Raw genomic sequence first — 19,914 nt, forward strand, 5'->3', positions numbered from 1 at the left:
CCGCGCCTAACGGTATAGTTAATGATAAAGCAATTTTAAAAATAAAACGAACGTAATTTCTTAAGCTGCTGTAATAACAAAAAATCTAAATATTACTGCTATTCAGAGTCTTTAACAATGGATTTTTTTACGGCTGTAATAATTGATAGATGTGTAGAGAATTTCACATGCCGAGTGTTATCGCACCGTATGTCTAGTCCGAAATCACTTCGAGACAAGTCACTGAAGCTTGCATATTCGCTGTGTCGAATTCAACTTTCATTAGGGAAAATTTTGGCCACACGGGAGCACCCTACCAGGATAATGAATTCGGGAATACGCTGTGCTTAGGGAACTTTGCCTAAACAGCGGCGTGTCCGTAGGCTTTTCATAGAATCAAACATGTTTAAAGGCTCAATAACACTCTTGTTGTAACTGAATAATATGTCCCAATCTTTATTCTGGTCAACAAATTGTAGATTTTACAATATTCCAATTAATTGGGGATACAAATTTCATCTTATCACACCTAATTCAAAAAAATTTGAAAAATTCAACTAAAGGATTTGAAAAGACTAACGTAAACCTTTTCAAATGTGACTTGGATTTAAATATATTTTCGAACCCTCTGGACAAGTAAAATAGGATGTAATGGATAATTTACACAACAGGTAGGACACTTAAACATCTAATACTTAGAATAAGGCTATTATTTATTTTCTGGAGCTGTCAAGCCAGCAAGGGTGTTATTGTCCCTTTAAGGGTTCTTTTACATATATGCCAATGTGAACACGTTACCTCAGCTATTCACGCCATCCGGAACCATTCGACGCTGAAATAAACCATGATATCGATATCGTAATTTTATAGATGGAATACTCGTTCACACTTCCGTGTACTCTTCTTACAGTTATAATTGTTCTCGTCTAGGTCAATGAGCACTCATTTTATTTGACAGACTACGCCCAATTTCTGTACAACCGGCATGACCGCTGACGGAAGGGAGCATCATGTAGAAGCATTTGATACGTTGTCTGACCTGTACGGGAGAAAACGACTCAGGACTCATACTAAATCATAATAAACACCAACAAGATAAATGTTCTGCGCCGACTGGGAAGACGAGCTTACGCCATACAGAGTGCTATGAGGGAATTTTTTTATTCCAACTGTCAAGGGTTCTATTACGGTACGCCTTGGTGTACACGGGACCTCGGCTATGCGCTTTCATTGCCAGGCCCTTCGTCGTGTACCACTAACAAGGGGGAATCACGCCGGACAATTCCGATGAACTACCTCGGTCAACACGGGACCTCCAGGTGAGCGAACCTACGACAATAGCGTTTTGTTTTGGTCAGTAGCGACCAAAGTATGACAAAACGTGACCAACAAGGAAAGCTATGTTATAGATATATACATTCTACACATCATAAAAAATCAACAAAATCATGGACAATTGCGATTTTAGCAAAAGTAATCTGGCTAATCACCGACAATATTGTATTTTTGTCAATTTCAGTTATCCATAATGTTGTCAATGTTTTATAAAATTTTTTCGATATCTGCATTGGTCGAGAAAGTTCATCCAGATATTCCGGCGTGGTTTCCCCTTGTCAGTGATGCAGGACGGAGGGCCTGACAAGGACAGCTGTCTAGTCGTTCGGATGGGACGAAAAACCGAGGTCCCGTGTACAAATTGGCGTGCACGTAAGAGATCCCTTGGCAGTTGGAATTCGATATAAAAGTAGGCCGTAGCGCCGCTTCCCGGGCAAAATTTCCCTCATAGCACACTGTATGGCGTATGCCCGGCTTCATAAGCCAAGTTTAGGATCAAAACAGTAAGGCGTTAAACCCCATTTCATTTCATAAAATTTTGATATTATGTGCAGAATATGCATATCTATAACATATCTTTCACTTACTCCCTGTCAATCACAGCCTATGTACTAGCAAGCGCCAATAAAAATCGTGCAAGTTTCCCCGCTCATATTCCCCGCCTAGTTTTTCCTGTTCTTGTATCATCAATGGGAATTGTCCAATTCGTGTGGCGTTATACTAGGACGTTAATCAATTTTATATTATATATAATTAACAATTCTCCGAAATCATTTTATTTGGTTTAATTAAACAACCAATGAACTACATTCATACGTGAGCAAAGTGTATCATTACTTAGTCATCGTTTCCGGGCTAATTTCACATATCCTTGTGCATTCTATAAGATTTCGTGTTACTTGGACGAAGATCAAGTACTTGGAACGCTTTAGATCCTTCATTAGAATTATTCACTGACATTTCGACATTATTTTGTAAGTATTTTACTATATCTTGCTTGTATATATATATATCTAAATCTATCTTGTTTCAATGGGGTATTATCAAAAGGTTTAGAATAATGACCGAGTGGAATTTGAATAATAGGAATGGCTAATAAATTCTTTATTTAGTCTGATGTATTTCGATAGTTTTAGTCCCCCAGATTAAGTCCAAAAACGAATACCCATACGTCGTACACATGTTCATAAATAACGTGTAGATTTACTATGAAATGAGGGGGGTCACGGTGGCTAAGTGGGTAAGACGCTGGCTCGCAAGCCTGGAGGTCCGTGTACACATTGGCGTGCACGTAAAAGATCCCTTAACAGTTGGAATTCGATATAAAAGGGATCTTTTACATGCAAGCCAATTTGTACACGGGACCTCGGTATTTCGTACCATCCGCACGACTAGACAGCATATTCTATTTAAGTTATTTGTTTTTTAAGTATTATAGCGAGAACAGTCAACTCCTTACCTAAAGATAAAGGTATCTTTAAAAACACTTTAGGTTTATACACGGATGTGATAACATCTATTATACCAAGACATAAGATACCTTTTAATAGGGTAAGATAGCCGCCAATATATACTATTCAAAAAAAGTAGGGGATATTTGATTTTGGGGGCATAATACTAAAATATGCAAATGACTACGAAAAAAGTCACTATAGAACCTAACAGAAGAAACATTTCCAGTTACATGTGACGCCCAAACGCACCAATAGCTACCGCATGGAATGCAGGTGATGCTTGGGATCATCATGGGGGGTCCAACCCAAGATTTGCACGACTCTGACTTTGAATGTTACAGTCATTGTGGCATTGAATTCCAGGGTGGAAACATCAGTTTAATTGTTTTAGTGACCAGAAAACAAATTTTGATATGCGTCGGCTTACCCAAAATGAAAGGTTACGTGCCCTTGGCATGCTACAGATCGGCACAACACAGGCGGTTGTGGCGCGGACGATGAATGTTTCTCAGTCTGTCATAAGCAGGCTATGGTCCAGATACCGTGATACACAATCTGTACAGGACAGACCACGCTCAGGTCGACCAAGGGCGACAACTCAAGCCCAGGATCGATTTATCCGTACCTTGGCCTTGAGAAATCGTGTCATCACAGCAAATCAGATCAGCGCTCGTCTTCAAACAGACACTGGTGAGAGAGTGAGTGGCCTTACTTAGTCTAACGATCATTTGGAATAAATCGATGAATGTGAACTTCATTTCATTTTGTCATTTGTTTCTTCGTCAGTTTCATTAGGTGACTTTAATAACACTTAAAAATCAAATATCCCCTACTTTTTTTGAATAGTATATCTTCCCAGGTCCTGGAGCCACGGCGACTCAGTGTGTATGACGATGGGTAGCTAACCCAGAGGTTCCATGTTTGATGCCTGCGTTGACCGAGAAAGTTCATCGTGATTTTCCGGCGCCCCCCCACCCCCTTGTCAATGGCACAGGGCCGAGGACCTGGCGATGGACAACGTATAGTCGTTCCTATTTGACGAAAAACCGAGGTCCCAGGTACACATTGGCGTACACGTAAATGATCCTTTGAATTCGAAATAAGAGTAGTCGGTTGTGCCGCAAATTTCCCACATAGCACAGTCTCTTAGGAATGACAAGCACCCGGGAGATTCGTGTCGAGGGGCGAGTTGCCCACAACCCAATTAACGCGGACCCAGGAATGTATGTTTGGATAGATGAACTAGGAAGACTGCTAAAAAGGGTTTACCAACATAACTCTGTAAACAAGAAAGAGGTTTAGAGATTTGGGATAATATTTTAATTTTATATAATTGTGTCGTTTACTGTTCTATGTTAGGTTTGCAGGGATGGCGACATACCGGAAGTACGGTATAAGTGGATTTATAAATAGATTTATCACTTCCTCCTTCTTAATGGTTATATTATGTAAACAAGTCACGAGCAAAAACGAAAGTAAGATTTATTTATTTCTTCGACATGGGACTATCTCCATTAAAATCTCCACTAGCTACAACAGACAAAAAGAACCCTTGGCAATTGGAATAAAGTCGAGGCACAATTTACCAATAGCACACCAGTGTCTTGCTATGTTATTATCCTGTTCATCCGACCTCCAGGTTCCTACGCTTGATGTGTGTGTGAAATAGCTTTATTTAACGTCCGCTTCCACCGAGGTGATATCGCAGACAATCACATGTTATATATACATAGTGAAATATGATTTGACAGTGTTATTTTTGTATGTCCGTGTGTGGTATTGTTTATTGTTTAATATGTCCGTGTGTGGAGTGTTTTGTCCGCGGGTCTGTCGTCTACCTATTGAAGACCAAACAGCTCTTTATTCTTAGTTCTTAATTCATAGCTCTTAATTCTTATTTCTTCATTTATTGTCGTATGTGGCGTTATCTGATTTGAAAAACAAATATTGGTTTTAAGATACAAATGCCAATTTTAGTATAAGAATTAAGGACTATGATTTAGAACTAAGAATTAAGAACTAAGAATAAAGAGCCGCTTTGTCTTCCATACCCGCCCAAACTCGTAGGGGTTCTCTGTGTCCTCCTCTGGTTTCTCCCAAATGCTAAAGACATATTCGCCCATGCGGGGTATTCAAATAACATTGAAGCATATATACGTCTCTCTCTCTCTCTCTCTCTCTCTCTCTCTCTCTCTCATCAAAGTAATTGTTTATATTTATTTTAGCATGTGGAGACGGTCGGTATTATACCAGTGATAAGAAGGGGTGTATGGACTGTGGTAATTGTTTGGGTAATAGTATATGCAAATCAGAGAACGGACATTGCCAATCTGGGTGTGCTGCAGGATACCAACCACCATTATGTAAATCAGGTAAGTTCTTTAAAGGTCACGAACTCTAAAACCAGTTTTCCTCAAACGCATATACTGAAAAAAAAACGGGCCTAAATCATTTCATTTACATTTAATCCTTGAGTTGCATTTTTGCGATAGAACACAATAAAACGCGACAGCCATTTTCATATTGAATTAGAGACGTATGTATGGCATTTAATGTTTGTTCCCGTGAGACATACGCAGTCAGCTTTACTCTTAGATCCAGTTAACATTTATGATACAACTAGACAGTACCGGATCTAGTGGTTGACGGGGTAGGGTGGGGTGGGGTGGGGTGGACTAATTCTGCCCATAACTGTTTTTGTTTTAATTTGGCTTCAAATGTTATATACATTATTTTTTAATCATTTATTCACATGGCAAGCCTATAATTAACTCTCCAGATCATCGAATTACGTGGAAGTAAACTGGTTGAATACAATCGCCATTTAAAAATGGAGACGCGAGGTTGAGTATCGATTAACACGTGACGTTGCTACGATAATAAACAATATAAGCCAAAGCTTCAAACAGTGATAACTTCACTATGAAACTGTCAATATATTAATTTTAAATTATATATTTTTGAACTATTAAAGCAAGAACCGCCAGCTCTTTGTCTAAATCTTACATACCGTTAATGCATCTTTAAGTACAAGAGAATGTCTTAGATTATTCAGGGTATTGAACACCGGTTGAGATCCACATTAATTACATATGAATTTAAAAGCGCTTATATGGATATACTACTTCTGAATTGATTAACATGCTACGTTGCTTGATAACGATATGTGTGTGTGTATCGAAGCGTAGCATGTTAAATTCAGAAGTAGTATTTGCTTGATAAAGATATCTATATGTGTATCGAAACGTAGCATGTTAATAAATTCAGAAGTAGTATTTGCTTTATAACGATATTTGAATGTGTATCAAAACGTAGCCTGTTAATAAATTCAGAAGTAGTATATCCATATAAGTGTTTTTAATTTGTGAAATCTACTTCTATATGTCTTAAATGGATTACATACGAATTTGTATTGTTTTAGAGTGTGAAGAAGGAACATTCGGTGGTGATTGTGGAGGAATTTGTCTAACCGGGTGTAAGAATGGTCAATGTAATAGGGTAACGGGCATTTGTAATAATGGATGTATTTCAGGATATTTGGGGAAATTATGTAATGTGGGTAAGTACACTTTTTAGTTTTTTTCATCAAAGGACAAACACGCCCTATATGTATCTGCTCAGTAATTCTCTTCTAGTTGACTTGAATGTTAAATTTGTTAGGGCTTTCAACTTGTTTTAACATTAGGGTGGTCGTTCGTTCGTTCGTTCTTGGTGTTTTACGTCTGCTTCCACATAAGTGATATCGCAGACAAGACATAGGAGAGCCGAAGCTGATTCCTGTTTTTTAGAATATGATTTTGCAATCTTTCCATTTGGCCTTAGGCCATGGATTTGGTTTAGTGGGAAGTTCTTCCCTTTATTTAATACAAAACATATCGTTTGGTAGATGATCTCGTCTGCTTCTGGATTGGTAGATGTCATCGTTTGGGGTTAGTGTTTAGGTGCCAGTCCCGTCTTATCGTGGCCTCCCCTTCGTCCACTGTCCCACTCTTTGGGTTTGGTATCAGTTTTATTTGCGGAATAGTGTTTAGGTGCCAAGTTCGTCTGACCGTAACTCCCCCTTACTCCACTATCTTGCTAGTTTGGTAGATGTCATCTTTGTGGGGTTTGTGTTTAGGTGCCAGGCCCGTCTTATCGTGACCTCCCCTTACTCCACTATCCCATTCTGTAGGTTTGGTGTCTGTTTTTGGTGGAATAGTGTTTAGATGCCGAGTCCGTCTGATCGTGACTCCCCCTCACTCCACTATCCTGCCAGTTTGGTATAAATCCCCTATGTAGTTTAGTGTTTAGATGCCGGGCCATTGTTATAGGGGAAATAACTCTTAGTTCGGGCGTAAGGACAGTCTAGTAACTCTTTTGCAAGTGACTCCAATGTCAATTCCATGAAATATATAGGCATACACAATCAGTATCTAACATTCTGGTGATCTTAAACCCTCTTTTCGACCAGTGGGGGGGGGGAGGGTAACTCTTGGTTCATGTGTAAGGACTAACAATTATCTCTCCACAATGACTTCAATGTTATATACATTTCATTCCCTGGCCTGTAACCTTGTGAATATTTCCAGTGATTTAATTCTTTGTGACCCCAAACATGTCACAATCATCTGATGAAAGTATTGAAGAATCTTTTGGCTCTGATGTCAGTTTTGTGTGTGATTTCCCAAATTCGTGTCAGTATAATTACCATGCGACTACTTACGAAATTCAACCCGCAAATGAAAATTCAAACACCCATCTTCAATTCTAAACAAAAAAAATAACGTAAAATGACACATAAAATGGGGTGGGAGAGACAGAGAGAATTACTAGAAATAAACGCACCATATTCTGCATCATGAGATCAGGGAGAGTCCGTAATTCTGTACTGATTAACTTATTATGCAGGATCATTTTTAGGACTATAGCATTCAAGGGACAGACCCCCCTTCCCCTCCCCTGCTCAGCTACATAAAAGTAATGGTAAAACTATACTTTTTATGAGAAGAGTGTCACGGTCATGTGCTTTATCCTTTATCATCAGATGGTTCTATTATGACGGATGGTCGTCTGACATGCTTAGTCCTAATGAGAGAGAAATGGGGTTTAACGTCGACTCGACACAACCTATGTCATTTCGGGACTAACATATGGTTTGATTTTGTTTCAATAATTCGCTTGCGCGTAGGGGTCTTTAGCAGTGGGAGGAAACCGGAGTCCTAATGAACGGTAACAATACTTTCGAGTTAGATATCGATGGAATTATACAATGGTTCACCCAAAAAATATCCACGCCGCTTATTCTTCCCATTATATTTGGAGTCATAACTGTGCAAAGCTCTATTTTAGGCTCCCATGAAGTTATCTGTGCCCCGGCGTATTGAAAAAAAAAATAAACGAATAGTTTATGTGATGACTTTTCTTGATATTTTGGTGTTTGATACAATCGCGGTCGGTTTTTATTTTTCTAGTTTACTTCCTTAAAGTTTCCTGTCAAAATCGCGCTGAACTGATTTTATTGCATATCAGTAAAACTAAAACATAGCGTAGTAGTTGTGTGTATTTAGTGTTTTATGTAAAATCCCAGTTTCTGTGTTTTTAAAGGTGACATCTGGTTACCCAGATAAACGCCAAAATGACGATAAAGGCCATGTATTTTTTCAAACATTTCCAAGGTATTGTCTCGGGAAAATAGCAAACTCCCTCCTGCAAAAATTCCTGGATCCGCCTTTTCAACAAGAGAGAGAGAGAGAGAGAGAGAGAGAGAGAGGGTGTAGCGTCCTCACGACACAAACTAGGTAATTTTGGGATTAACATATGGTTCAATTTTATTTCAATAATTCGTTTCCGCGTAGGGGGTCTTTAGCAGTGGGAGGAAACCGGAGAAAAACCACGAGGTTGGAAAGGTGACCCTATTCCTTGTCCGGTACAACCGGGGAATCAAAACCACTCCAGTTGACTGAATGGCAGACTTTATGATACAACTTTATGATACATCCAATCCCCTTGTGTGTATATGATATCGTGATTGTTATCTATAGAACTGTGTTGTATTATTTTATGTCCAATCATGATGATTGTATTGTTGTTGTTTGTAGAGTGTCCTGTTGGTAGCTATGGCGATGGTTGTATCAATAGATGTAGTGATGGATGTAATAATACATGTGATTTTCAAACCGGAAAATGTGGTTGTAAGATAGGCTATAATGGTACTTTATGTCACGGTACGTAACTCATCCATATATACATAGACACTGTACTTAATATCGCGGTCATATACACGGGGCACCCATATACACATATAAACTTTAGAATATATCTCTGTACGTTATACACATAGACACTTAATGACACGATACAATGACACGGTACGTTACTCAGTCAAATAGACATAGAGACTTAATGACACGGTACGTTAGTCAGTGAAATACACACAGACACTTACTGACACGGTACGTCATACTACATATCACACAGGGTCTTCTGTATATATATAAATATCTAATAATTCTTTAATCCCTTTTTCACTAATCACATTGTAAAATACTGCACCATGTATACATATAATTGGTATTGTCTGCGATATCACCTCGGTGGAAGCGGACGTAAAATACAACTAACTCACCCACATTCTGCGGGCCTTCTCTAGCCTTAATCGCTTTTTATAGAAATATTCAGAGTCAAGTATCATGATAAGAAGTAAATTGAAAGGAAATTTTTTATTGTTAAATTTTTAATGCTGAATGTCAAATACTTTTATTCTGAACTACTAATATGAGTAAATAAATAGGGTACTTTAAAATTGAAAAAAAAATCAAAATAACTCTAGTGAAATGGTCAGTTTAAAGGAGCCAAGTCTTTAACACAATGTCATCCACAATCTTCGACATTGCAAACACGACTTAATTTTAATTAACATTGATGTTGTTATCTTACCGTGAAAAGTTGGACTGGTGATATCAAATATTTAAGACAGAATGAAAATATTAAAATTTGAATGAAGCGACTCGATGAACGAAGCTAAACATATCGCATGTAGAGGGATACTACCGGTGTAGACTAGAATAACCAAACGTCAAAGACTGCCATTCAATTCAGAATCTTCGCGTATTTCGCCGAAGATACCTGATTAGAAATTACAGTAAAAACAGAAACGATTGAATGTAAATCAGTTTATATACATTCATATTACATTATTATATGCGTTGCGACCCATTTATGTCCATTTCTAGGTACCAAAGAATAGCGATTTTGCTTCTTTAAAGGGCCAATCCCGATAATATTTTGGAGAATTAAACTGCTTAATTTTGTGTTAAAATCCCTTAAAATTCCCTACCTTAGTGCCGAGCAACTAACTCAACATATGTGATACGTTTTCAAACAACTTAAACCCGTCAGTCTTTATCTGGAAATGGAGACCGGTGTCCCAATACCGGTGTATTATGCGGTGTCTGGATAAAACCAGACTTTTATTTTATAAAAATAATGTGTAGGTGAAATTTACCTTTCGTTATCAAGTACAGCACATGGGTCATTCATCGTAGAGACCTCTAAAGTAACGGGAGTCGATTATCAGGTCACCCAACGAAAAAATTGACCCAAAATCTTAAAAGGGTTACGTGTCCGGATAAGGAATTTTGACGTTCACGTCCAAACAACTCAATATTTTGAGCTAAAATTTTGAGACAAGGTAAATACACCATTCCGCTTAAATTTCATACGAACTCAGACTTTTATTTTTGAGACTCTGTTCAAATCGGGATAGTCCCTTCAAAATGTATAATTCCTTTCATTGTTCTGACAGAATGCCCCGTGGGTACATATGGTATGGATTGCTTGAGTTCCTGTGAAAATTGTCCAAGTGGTGTCTGTGATCGTCTGAATGGATCGTGCCCGTATTCTCAACAAATAAACACAGGTTAGTTATTTTTGGTTTATATATTCCGCTTATAGAGGATTGGTGGGGAGGACGTAGGTGGCCGAGTGGTTTAACGCTTGTGCGTTAGTTCAGAAGGTCTTCTGTCATTGAATCAAGCGGCGTGGATGGTTCGATCCCCCGTTTGTACGTGGTAAGAAGGAGGGTCGACGGTACAAACTCGTAGGTTTTATCCGAGTTTTTCGGCTTTCACCCACAGCTAAAGAACCCTACCCTTTAACTTGAACCATATGTTAGTCCCGAAATGGTATAGTTTGGGTCGAGTGAAGAAACAATAGGAGCCGTATTTGTCATTTTTAATGGTACAATTTGGCATTTATTAAAACTCGTTCTTAAAACGTATCAGAGCGAATGGGGACCCCAGAGAATTTCTGTCATTGTAGTTTTGTTTCTTTTATTTAAAATGAAGGCCACGAATTGTTATTTTTGAAAGAATTGTTTTAACTTTCAAAAAAGAAATTTGAAAATCATAGATTTCATATATGGTAAAACTCTTACTATATGAATGTATGGTTGATTTATTGACTTCTTGATTGATTTATTTTTTTTTTTTTATTTCAGACACATATTGTTCTGAATGGATTATCTGTAAGTTTAACAGTTTTTACAATGAATGTATGTTGTATCGATGTTGATTGTCGTTACTCATGTCGGATAGTCTATCTGTCTGTCGGCCCATCTAACATCATTACGTTATCTAACGTCATTATTACGAATCACGAAATTTGGGTTTTCTTGGTGCGGACAATTTGAGTACGCCTTTGTTTTACACGAGATATTTCTGTTTCAAATAGTAGGGGTGATTGTTTGAGTCACCTAAGCCGTTCTGAAGATTCTCTGGGGTCGTGAGAGTTTCTGCATTTAGAATAAACACTGATGCAGACTATGCATGTCGGAATTTCAAGAATTCTTTAGATAAAGAACTGACGGCTCTTACTATAATATTTAAAAATAGTTAATGAAAACAGAATACCGATATGCTGAAAGTATCAGCCAAATTGCTTCAATCTAAACCAAGATATTAACGATTCAATTTTCGATCATCATTTCTAACGTAATTAACAAAGTCTCGAGTATAAATTTTGACGTTAAATTATCCACCACAACATGTATTCAAATCTACTAAATATCACAGGCTAACGGTGGCACCGAGAGTTGATTATGGCCTGGATCAGTAAATTAATGTCTAACATTAGATAACATTTCAGGCTTAAAGAAAGACCCGCAATAGGCAGATTTAGCTCTTGCACAATGCATGTTTAATTGTTGCCGAGTTAGCAAAGTTCATGTTATAAGATTGTTATATATATTGTAATTATGTATTTCGTTACAGTATTATTATATATTTTGAAATAGTGTTTCTACATATTTCGACATAATTATATATTTTGACATATTGTAATTACATATTTCGACATATTATAATTATATATTTCGATGTCTTTGTAATTATATATTTCAGCATATTGTAATTGTATATTTCGATATAATTCGATATATTGTAATCATATATTTTGTTATGTTTAGATGGGATACCGATAGTTAGTGTTGTCATAGCGGTAATAGTAATTATAATAGCAGTCCTCTGTGTGGCTCGTACAAACAGGTAAATAGGATAAAGTTACATAACTCTGTTATCAACAAAAGTATATTAAATCTAGCAAAAGGCACAGCTACTTTATAAGATCGGTGTGTTTACAAAGTTTCATAAAAATATATGCACTCTAAACCAAAGGGAGAGAGAGAGAGAGAGAGAGAGAGAGAGATGTGGTTTAACGTGCACTCGCCACAAACTAGGTCATTTAGGAATTAACATATAGTTCAATTTTATTTCAATAATTCGCTTGCGCGGAGGGTTCTTTAGCAGTAGGAGGAAACCGGAGGACCCGTAGAAAACCCACGAGGTTGGACAGGCGACCCTACTCCTTGTCACGTAGAACCGGGGAATCGAAACCACGCCAGTTGACTCAATGATAGACCTTATCATACAGAGCGCACGTGCTAACCATTCGGCCATCCACACACCCCCTCCAACCCATAAACAAAAACGGGGCGGAATGATGTTATGACGGACGTACTGACAGACCCCTTAAATTTATTCCTCGGGATCATATTACTATAGCAATTATTAAATGTTTATTTACTCCACGTGAAATAAGGACATAAAGGTCAATTACACTTTGAGTATTGTGTATATAATAACATTACTCTTCTAGAAGATTTAATTCTAATTCTGGTTTACTGTAGGGGGGGTTGGATGGCCGAATGGTAGCACGCGCGCGCTGTATCATACGGCCTGTCATTGAGTCAACTGCTAAAGACCCATACGCGCAAGCGAATTATTGAAATAAAATTAATCCATATGTTAGTCCCGAAATGACCTAGTTTGTGTCGAGTGGACGTTAAACCCCATTTCTCTCTCTCTCTCTCTCTCTCTCTCTCTCTCTTCTCTCTCTCTCTCTCTCTCTCTCTCTCTGGTTTACTGTACTTGGCAGACTCTCTTTGCTATGAATAAGCTTATTCTAGTACATATATTCAATTTCATTTGGACGAGATACGCCATGGATTTCTAAACATTAATGGGTGTCATTTCTTTGCTTTTTTACAGAACTGCAAGGAAGCACTCGTTGGCAGAAGAAAAACTGGGTTATGTACATTGTAAGTTAAATACATTCCATGGCCGTACCCAGGGATGTGTTGTCAACAGCGCAGCTGACGATACAACAGATAATGTACCTGACCCATCTCCCCCACAGTAAGTATATATATATATATACGCCTTCCGCAAACCCTGAATTTCTCTCCCCCACCCCGAAATCTATTCTATTAACCCCCAATTCACTCTGAACCCTACATTTTACTCTGACAACCCTGCAGTCTCTTGTCCCAATCCTGCTTTCTTCTTTCACAAATATGCATTCTGCTCTCTCAGCCTTGAATTCTCCTCTGACAACCCTGCATTATCCTCTCCCAACCTTGAATTGATCTCTCGCAATTCCTCATTTGACTCTCACAACCATGCAATCACCTTGAATTCTCGCCTCACAACCTTGATTTCTCCTCTCACAACTCTGCAGTCCCATCTCCCAATCCTGCAGCATTCTCCTCGCATAATCCCGCAGTATCATCTCCCAATCCTGCAGCATTCTCCTCGCACAATCCCGCAGTATCATCTCCCAATCCTGCAGCATTCTCCTCGCACAATCCCGCAGTCCCACCTCCCAATCCCACGTTCTCCTCTCCTAATCCTGCATTATATTCTTTTAACTCTGCACTTTCCTCTCTTAATCATACATTTTATTATCTTGCAGTCTCCTCTCCATATCCCGCATTTTGCTTTTGCAGTCCTGCACTCTGCCCTCGCCCTTATACAGGACGTCAAAATCACTGTTAGTTCCATCTGCAATTATTTATTTCTTTACAGATCTGGAGAGTCTGACATAAGGATAACATTTTCTTCACATCAAAGCGATACTCTATCCAAGAAGAACAAGTCATTTACAACCAGCGACGAAGATGGTTACATCAGATCCATAAGTAATGTAGCCGTCAAGAAGACCAATGCAAGTACAACTAGCGAAGATGAAGGTTACATCAAGTCCGAACGTTATGTAGGCTTCAATTTTTCGCAGGGTGTCGTTTCCGCTAAACCATCCAACGTCAATGCTAACGATGATGGTGAGAACTATATGAACGTCATTACCCAACCACTTCCGGGTCAGGGAGAAGAACTTTACGTTAACATAACCGATTTGGAAGAAACTCCATCGACTCCAATCTACGAAAACTATCGTAAAGATGTTAGATAAACCAGTAAATTTTGAGCCATGTGATTGACACGGTGTATCTAATTATTGTATTATCTGTTACCATCAGTGCGCGGGACTGGGGTTCGATCCGAGTGTTGACCGCGAAAGCCTCTCTGATCAGTGGCGCAGAATGTAGAGCCTGACCAATTTAGAGCCTAGTCGTTCGTGTGATATTACATTACCGACATCTCGTGTCCCTTGTCCCGCGCGATGGAATTCGATAAAGCATAGGCGGAAGCGCCGCTGCCAGGAAAAAAAACCCCTCATAGCACACTGCATGACGAAATGCCTTTCTGAAATATCCCAGTTGGTGCTAGTCTCTATCATCCAGAAAAATATTCTACGAATATTAGTCTAGATGCGTTGTCAACATTTGAGAATAATAGGTCATTGGCTAGATTATCCGGTCTTTTACATTATCACAAACAAAGTCTAAGGGATGTAACTAGTCCCAATACAAGATGTTGATGCCCATTAAATTCATTTAAGAATGCTATTTCAGAAAATCCGCTTGAGTACCTCACGACTCACGATTCATATTTGTTTACACTAGTGCAAGAATTATGAGATTTATTACGGGAAGGGCACAACTCTTACTTGACTAGGCCAAAGATTGCCAACAACATAAAAATCCAAAATCCTGGTTACGCATGGGCAATGAAACTTTTCGTCAAATATTGACAACCGTCCTAGACCGTACGTTGAAGACTAGGAGGTTCTAGATGATCGAGACTAGGTTGGTACAGAAAAGTAGCCCCATTGCATTTCATGTGTACAGTTGATTTAAATCAAGACATTTCAATTTCTGAAAAGTCAGTTAAAATTTAAGAAATGGCATTTTAAAATGCGGGTCGGAATTTAAAATTTAATTTTATTTTCGAATTGTGTACTTTAAAGATTTGACTTAGTAACGTTCATTAACTTGGATAACATTTCTTTGAGCAAGATGCATTAAGTTAAAAGCTGAATGGATCCTGTATTACGGAGGCAGACCACAGTTCAATTTCACGATTTGTAGTAAGTCTAAATATAGCAATTCGCCCTGTTTCTATTTTCTCACCCTTTTCATGACTATTTTTGTTGATTTTTTGGTTTAAAATCCAAGAACATTTTCTGCCAGGTTTTGGTAGAGTTATTCCCCCTGTCACGATTACTCTTCTTCTGGGTTCCAGTATGGTTAGATCCGTTAGCTCTATTTGATAATGTTTGATCAAAGGTCACGAGATGTAAACAGGGCTAGTGCTAATCCCAACACTATTCCTAACCCTGGACCTAGCCCTAATGCTTAAGGTAAGCCTAACCTACAATTTCGCCAACACTTACACGTGCCCTAACCTTATTTACATCTCAGCAACCTTGACGAGCTACCAAACCCAACTACCCGTGCGGCGGGGTGTGAGGTAGGCTGAACTTAAACGTGGGTCGTTTTGAAAAATTGTACATAATGTTACGTACATATTAGAGCTCCGCGTCTACTGTTTTGGGAAAGTTTTCATTAGGTTTTTACTTATTGGGCACTGACATGTCTTTTTTTAATTTGTGAATAGCTTAGAAACATTCAATCTGATTAAAACACAGATCCTATTTCGTTTTTATAGTTGAAAATTTCGTTTTACTTGTCTTTACTATACTAGGATCTAGAAACTTTATTATCATTGACGTGTTTGAATAGGTTAGGTATTAACCAACGAAACGATCTGTTACGGCGATCTTTAGGCGTGTTTTGCACGGAAATTTGGGTAATCCACTAGTAACATCAATGCGGATTGGTTAATCAAATGTCTGACGTCATAGAGTCAAACGCCTCTCGTATGACCCCTGACGCGACCTATCGCAACAACCGGTCAGATCTTCATGTAGTGTAGGCCATCGGAAGTATAAAAAAACGAAACGAAATATAGATCTGTATTTTAATCAGATTGAGAAACATTGTACATAATTGTTCATGTTTGCATGGTCTATTTAAAAAAAGTTTCATTTTTATTAAAAGTTTCATCGTTGAATAACAACATATACTAATAATGATGTCTTTGCTTTCCAAGTTGTATCAATGGGCGTATTGTAGTGTCTTTTGCGGTTGGCGAGATATATGAATTGTTTAACAGCATATATAAGTAAATCGGGCCTTGACTGCGGGCTAATGGTCAATCTGTTTCACAGTGACATTGTGAAGGCCTTCTTGTTATACCTATGCATGTTCTAGAATTAAATTGCAGAAGGAAAAGGTTAATATTGTGAGCTCATTGACCTACACCGATGTCACCCCTTTCAGTGATATTAGTCGCCTAGCGAATATTAACTGCTGATCAGTGCGGCTAAGGCGGCCCACCGGAACATACTTAGTTGATATTTACGCTGCTCAATCCTCATTATGCTTACTGGATCATTAGTTTTTTGCCATTGTAAATTGATGTGATTAGCCGATTTCATTAGGATAATTTTAAGACCAGCTGCATATTTGGTCAAAGGTCACGGGTTGTAAACAGGGCTAGCGCTAACCCTAACCCTCACCCTATGCTTACACCTAGTCCTAGCCCTAACTTTACCCCACAATCTCGTCAACAATCACGTGTCCTAAACCTTTTTACATCTCGCGACTTTGACGAAATCTGCAGTTAGCTTTAGTATTTAAATCTGACCACCGACAGCGGCATTTCCACCCTCTCTTCGTGGAAATCCAATTAAAAGCGTGCACCACAGTGCGTACACCGAAGGTTTTCCGTCCCATCCTAACGTCCTAACGACTAGCAGACGCTACTACCCTTTACAAATGAGAACCGAACTTGAAACAACGAGATTCTTCTTATCCCTCACCGGGGTTTGAGAACCTAGGCCATGGACTGCTCGCCCCCCCCCCCCCCCACATTGAAATGAATAATATAATTTTGAAAATAACCCGTAATTCACCTTGTTCGTCCAGGGTAAGAACTATATTATATATATATATTATTTGATAACAGATGGGGGCACGGTGGCTCATTGAGTCAGACGTTGGTTCGCTGATCTGGAGATCCGGCGTTCGATCAGTATGTTGACCGAGGAAGCTCATCGCTATTTCCCCTTGTCAGTTTTGCAGGACGAAGGGCCTGGCAAGGGGCCTGGCAAGGGCCAGGCAAGGGACAACATAAAGTTGTTCGGATGTGACGAAAACCTGAGGTTGCGTACTCCCGTTACAAATTGGCGTGCACATGGAATAAAAGTAGGTCGTAGCGCCGCTGTCCGTTCCAATTTTCCCTCATAGCACCCTGTGTGGCGTATGTCCGTCTTTATTAGCCCAGTCGGAGCAGAACCATAGGACGTTAAACCCCATTTCATTTCATGTTAGGAGCATGTTAAACTCTGAACCCCTAATAAATAAATCAAAGTTGGTTAGATTTAAACATCGGTAGATTATAGATTTAGGATCTTAGGTTAAACAAAACGAAACGAATTAATCATACGGGGTGGATCGTAGTTGACATTCTTTTGTTGATTTAGATAATACCGACTTCAATTCGTTTCTCATTAATAAAATATTGATAAAATTTGTGACAGGGCAATCTCACAATTAAATGATTCAATTCTTGTTACTTCGCTTTATCACTGTTCTACTTCTGTCATAAAAAAACACGAGTCTTTAGACTGTTACCGTTTTCTCTTAAATAAAAGTATGGGAGTCTTTAGACTGTTACCGTTTTCTTGGGGTAAAACCGCGGAACTCTTTAGGCTGTTACCGTTTTCTTTAATTAAGCCACGAGAGTCTATAGACTTTTACCGGATTCTTTAAGTAAAACCACAGTAATCTTTAGGCTGTTACCGTTTTCTTTAATTAAGCCACGAGAGTCTATAGACTTTTACCGGGTTCTTTAAGTAAAATCACAGTAATCTTTAGACTGTTACCGTTTTCTTTAACTAAAACCGCAGAATTCTATAGACGTTTACCGAGTTCTTAAAGAAAAACCACAGTAATCTTTAGACTTTTGCCAATTTCTTTTATGTAAAACCATATTAGTCTATAGTCCGTTACCGTTTTCTGTTAAGTAAAACCACGTGAGTTACTGTTACTGTTTCCACCCAGACACGTTAAACTACGTTATATTTCGATAATGTTTCAAGCCTGTTTGATTTAAAAGCGTTGATAGCCATTTGCATTTTACGGATTATACTAAAATTAACTATTCAATCAAGAAAGCAAAACCAAACGGATTAAAAAGAGGCCTATCAAAAGATTTTACTCAACACTTATATGCGGCGCTGGCTTGTTAAATATCACCTGCAGTTGGTACCGATGATCCAAAATTTCCAAATAATCATATTGTTGTAAATGCCGAACAGAACTGAACCATTCAAATTCCTCAACAAAAAAAAAAAAACAAAAACAAAAAAAAAAGACAAGCAGCTTTAATAAGTGAATAAATAATTCATTTTTGCTATAATATTATATATCTAAAGAGTTTTTAAACCATTTGTCTACGTTTGTTTCAGAGACATTTTTGATTAGGCCTACATGATGATTTTTGTTTTGAAAATACGAGGATGCTCATTGGTCCGAATTGAATGCATAAAAGGCGTTCCGAATGAGAAGATCCCTATTGACTTCCATTGAAATGAAATGGGGTTTAACGTCCACTTCCATTCAAAGTCTGTGACATAATATGATATAGTGCAATTTTAGTTACCACAATGTGCAAAAAAAATCTATGTTTTCCCCATCGTTTTAAAGGACTGTGTGGTATCCACTAGATATAATTGGTTATATATCTATATATTGGCTTATCGACCCGTGCAGCTGTTATAGCGCCTTCTATTTCAGTACACAATAACCAATTTTCATTTTTTGCGTCACTTCCGGAATCCCCAAACCACTTCTATGTAAAAAATTATATTTGTCACATCCATTATAAATTGAGTGGATACCAACATTGTTCTTTAATAAATTTCGACATACATGTTCTCTTATTGGAAAATGAAATGGGGTTTAACGTCATACTCGTAGAGTCTTACGGGTAGACTAATCACCGGAACTCACCGGAATTCATTTACAATCACCGGAATTCATATACCATCACCTGAATTCACCGAAATTCACTTTGAAGATATCAGAATTCGCCCGTAAAATCTTCCTATTTACTATGACAAAGATGGTGTTCTATTATGACCATATATTTTATTTATTTGATGTAATATTGAATTCTGTATATTTATACTATAGTTACTACGGTAGATACATGAATTCGGACCGCAGGTTTATAACCGAGAGTTTGTTTTTTTGTATAAATGGCATATAATATTATTTTATATATTAATGGCGTGAAATTTTGTATAAATTGTATAAATTGTATAAATTTTATAAATTGTATAAATTGTATAAATTTTATGAATTGTATAAATTTTATAAATTGTATAAATTTTATAAATTGTTTTCTAATTGAATAAATTGTTT

General features: G+C 38.0%; 1 protein-coding gene across 3 annotated transcripts; it reads left to right on the plus strand.

Moving 5' to 3' along the window:
• Window positions 1-2,082: 2,082 nt before the first annotated feature.
• LOC126825634 (scavenger receptor class F member 2) lies at window positions 2,083-19,914 on the plus strand. Of its 3 annotated transcripts, none has more exons than XM_050555361.2 (10): window positions 2,083-2,288; window positions 4,128-4,243; window positions 4,994-5,140; window positions 6,190-6,327; window positions 8,846-8,971; window positions 10,552-10,665; window positions 11,245-11,271; window positions 12,211-12,289; window positions 13,292-13,438; window positions 14,108-19,914. In XM_050555361.2, the coding sequence occupies exons 2-10, from the start codon at window positions 4,138-4,140 to the stop codon at window positions 14,490-14,492; spliced, it is 1,269 nt and encodes a 422-aa protein (XP_050411318.1). In that variant the 5' UTR covers window positions 2,083-2,288; window positions 4,128-4,137; the 3' UTR covers window positions 14,493-19,914. The 3 variants fall into 3 exon arrangements, with proteins under 3 accessions (XP_050411318.1, XP_055957868.1, XP_050411319.1); XM_056101893.1 differs by having other exon boundaries at window positions 4,136-4,243; XM_050555362.2 differs by lacking the exon at window positions 4,128-4,243.

This window comes from Patella vulgata, chromosome 6, assembly GCF_932274485.2.
Source record: "Patella vulgata chromosome 6, xgPatVulg1.2, whole genome shotgun sequence".
In the NCBI taxonomy this organism is placed as follows: Eukaryota; Metazoa; Mollusca; class Gastropoda; family Patellidae; genus Patella; species Patella vulgata.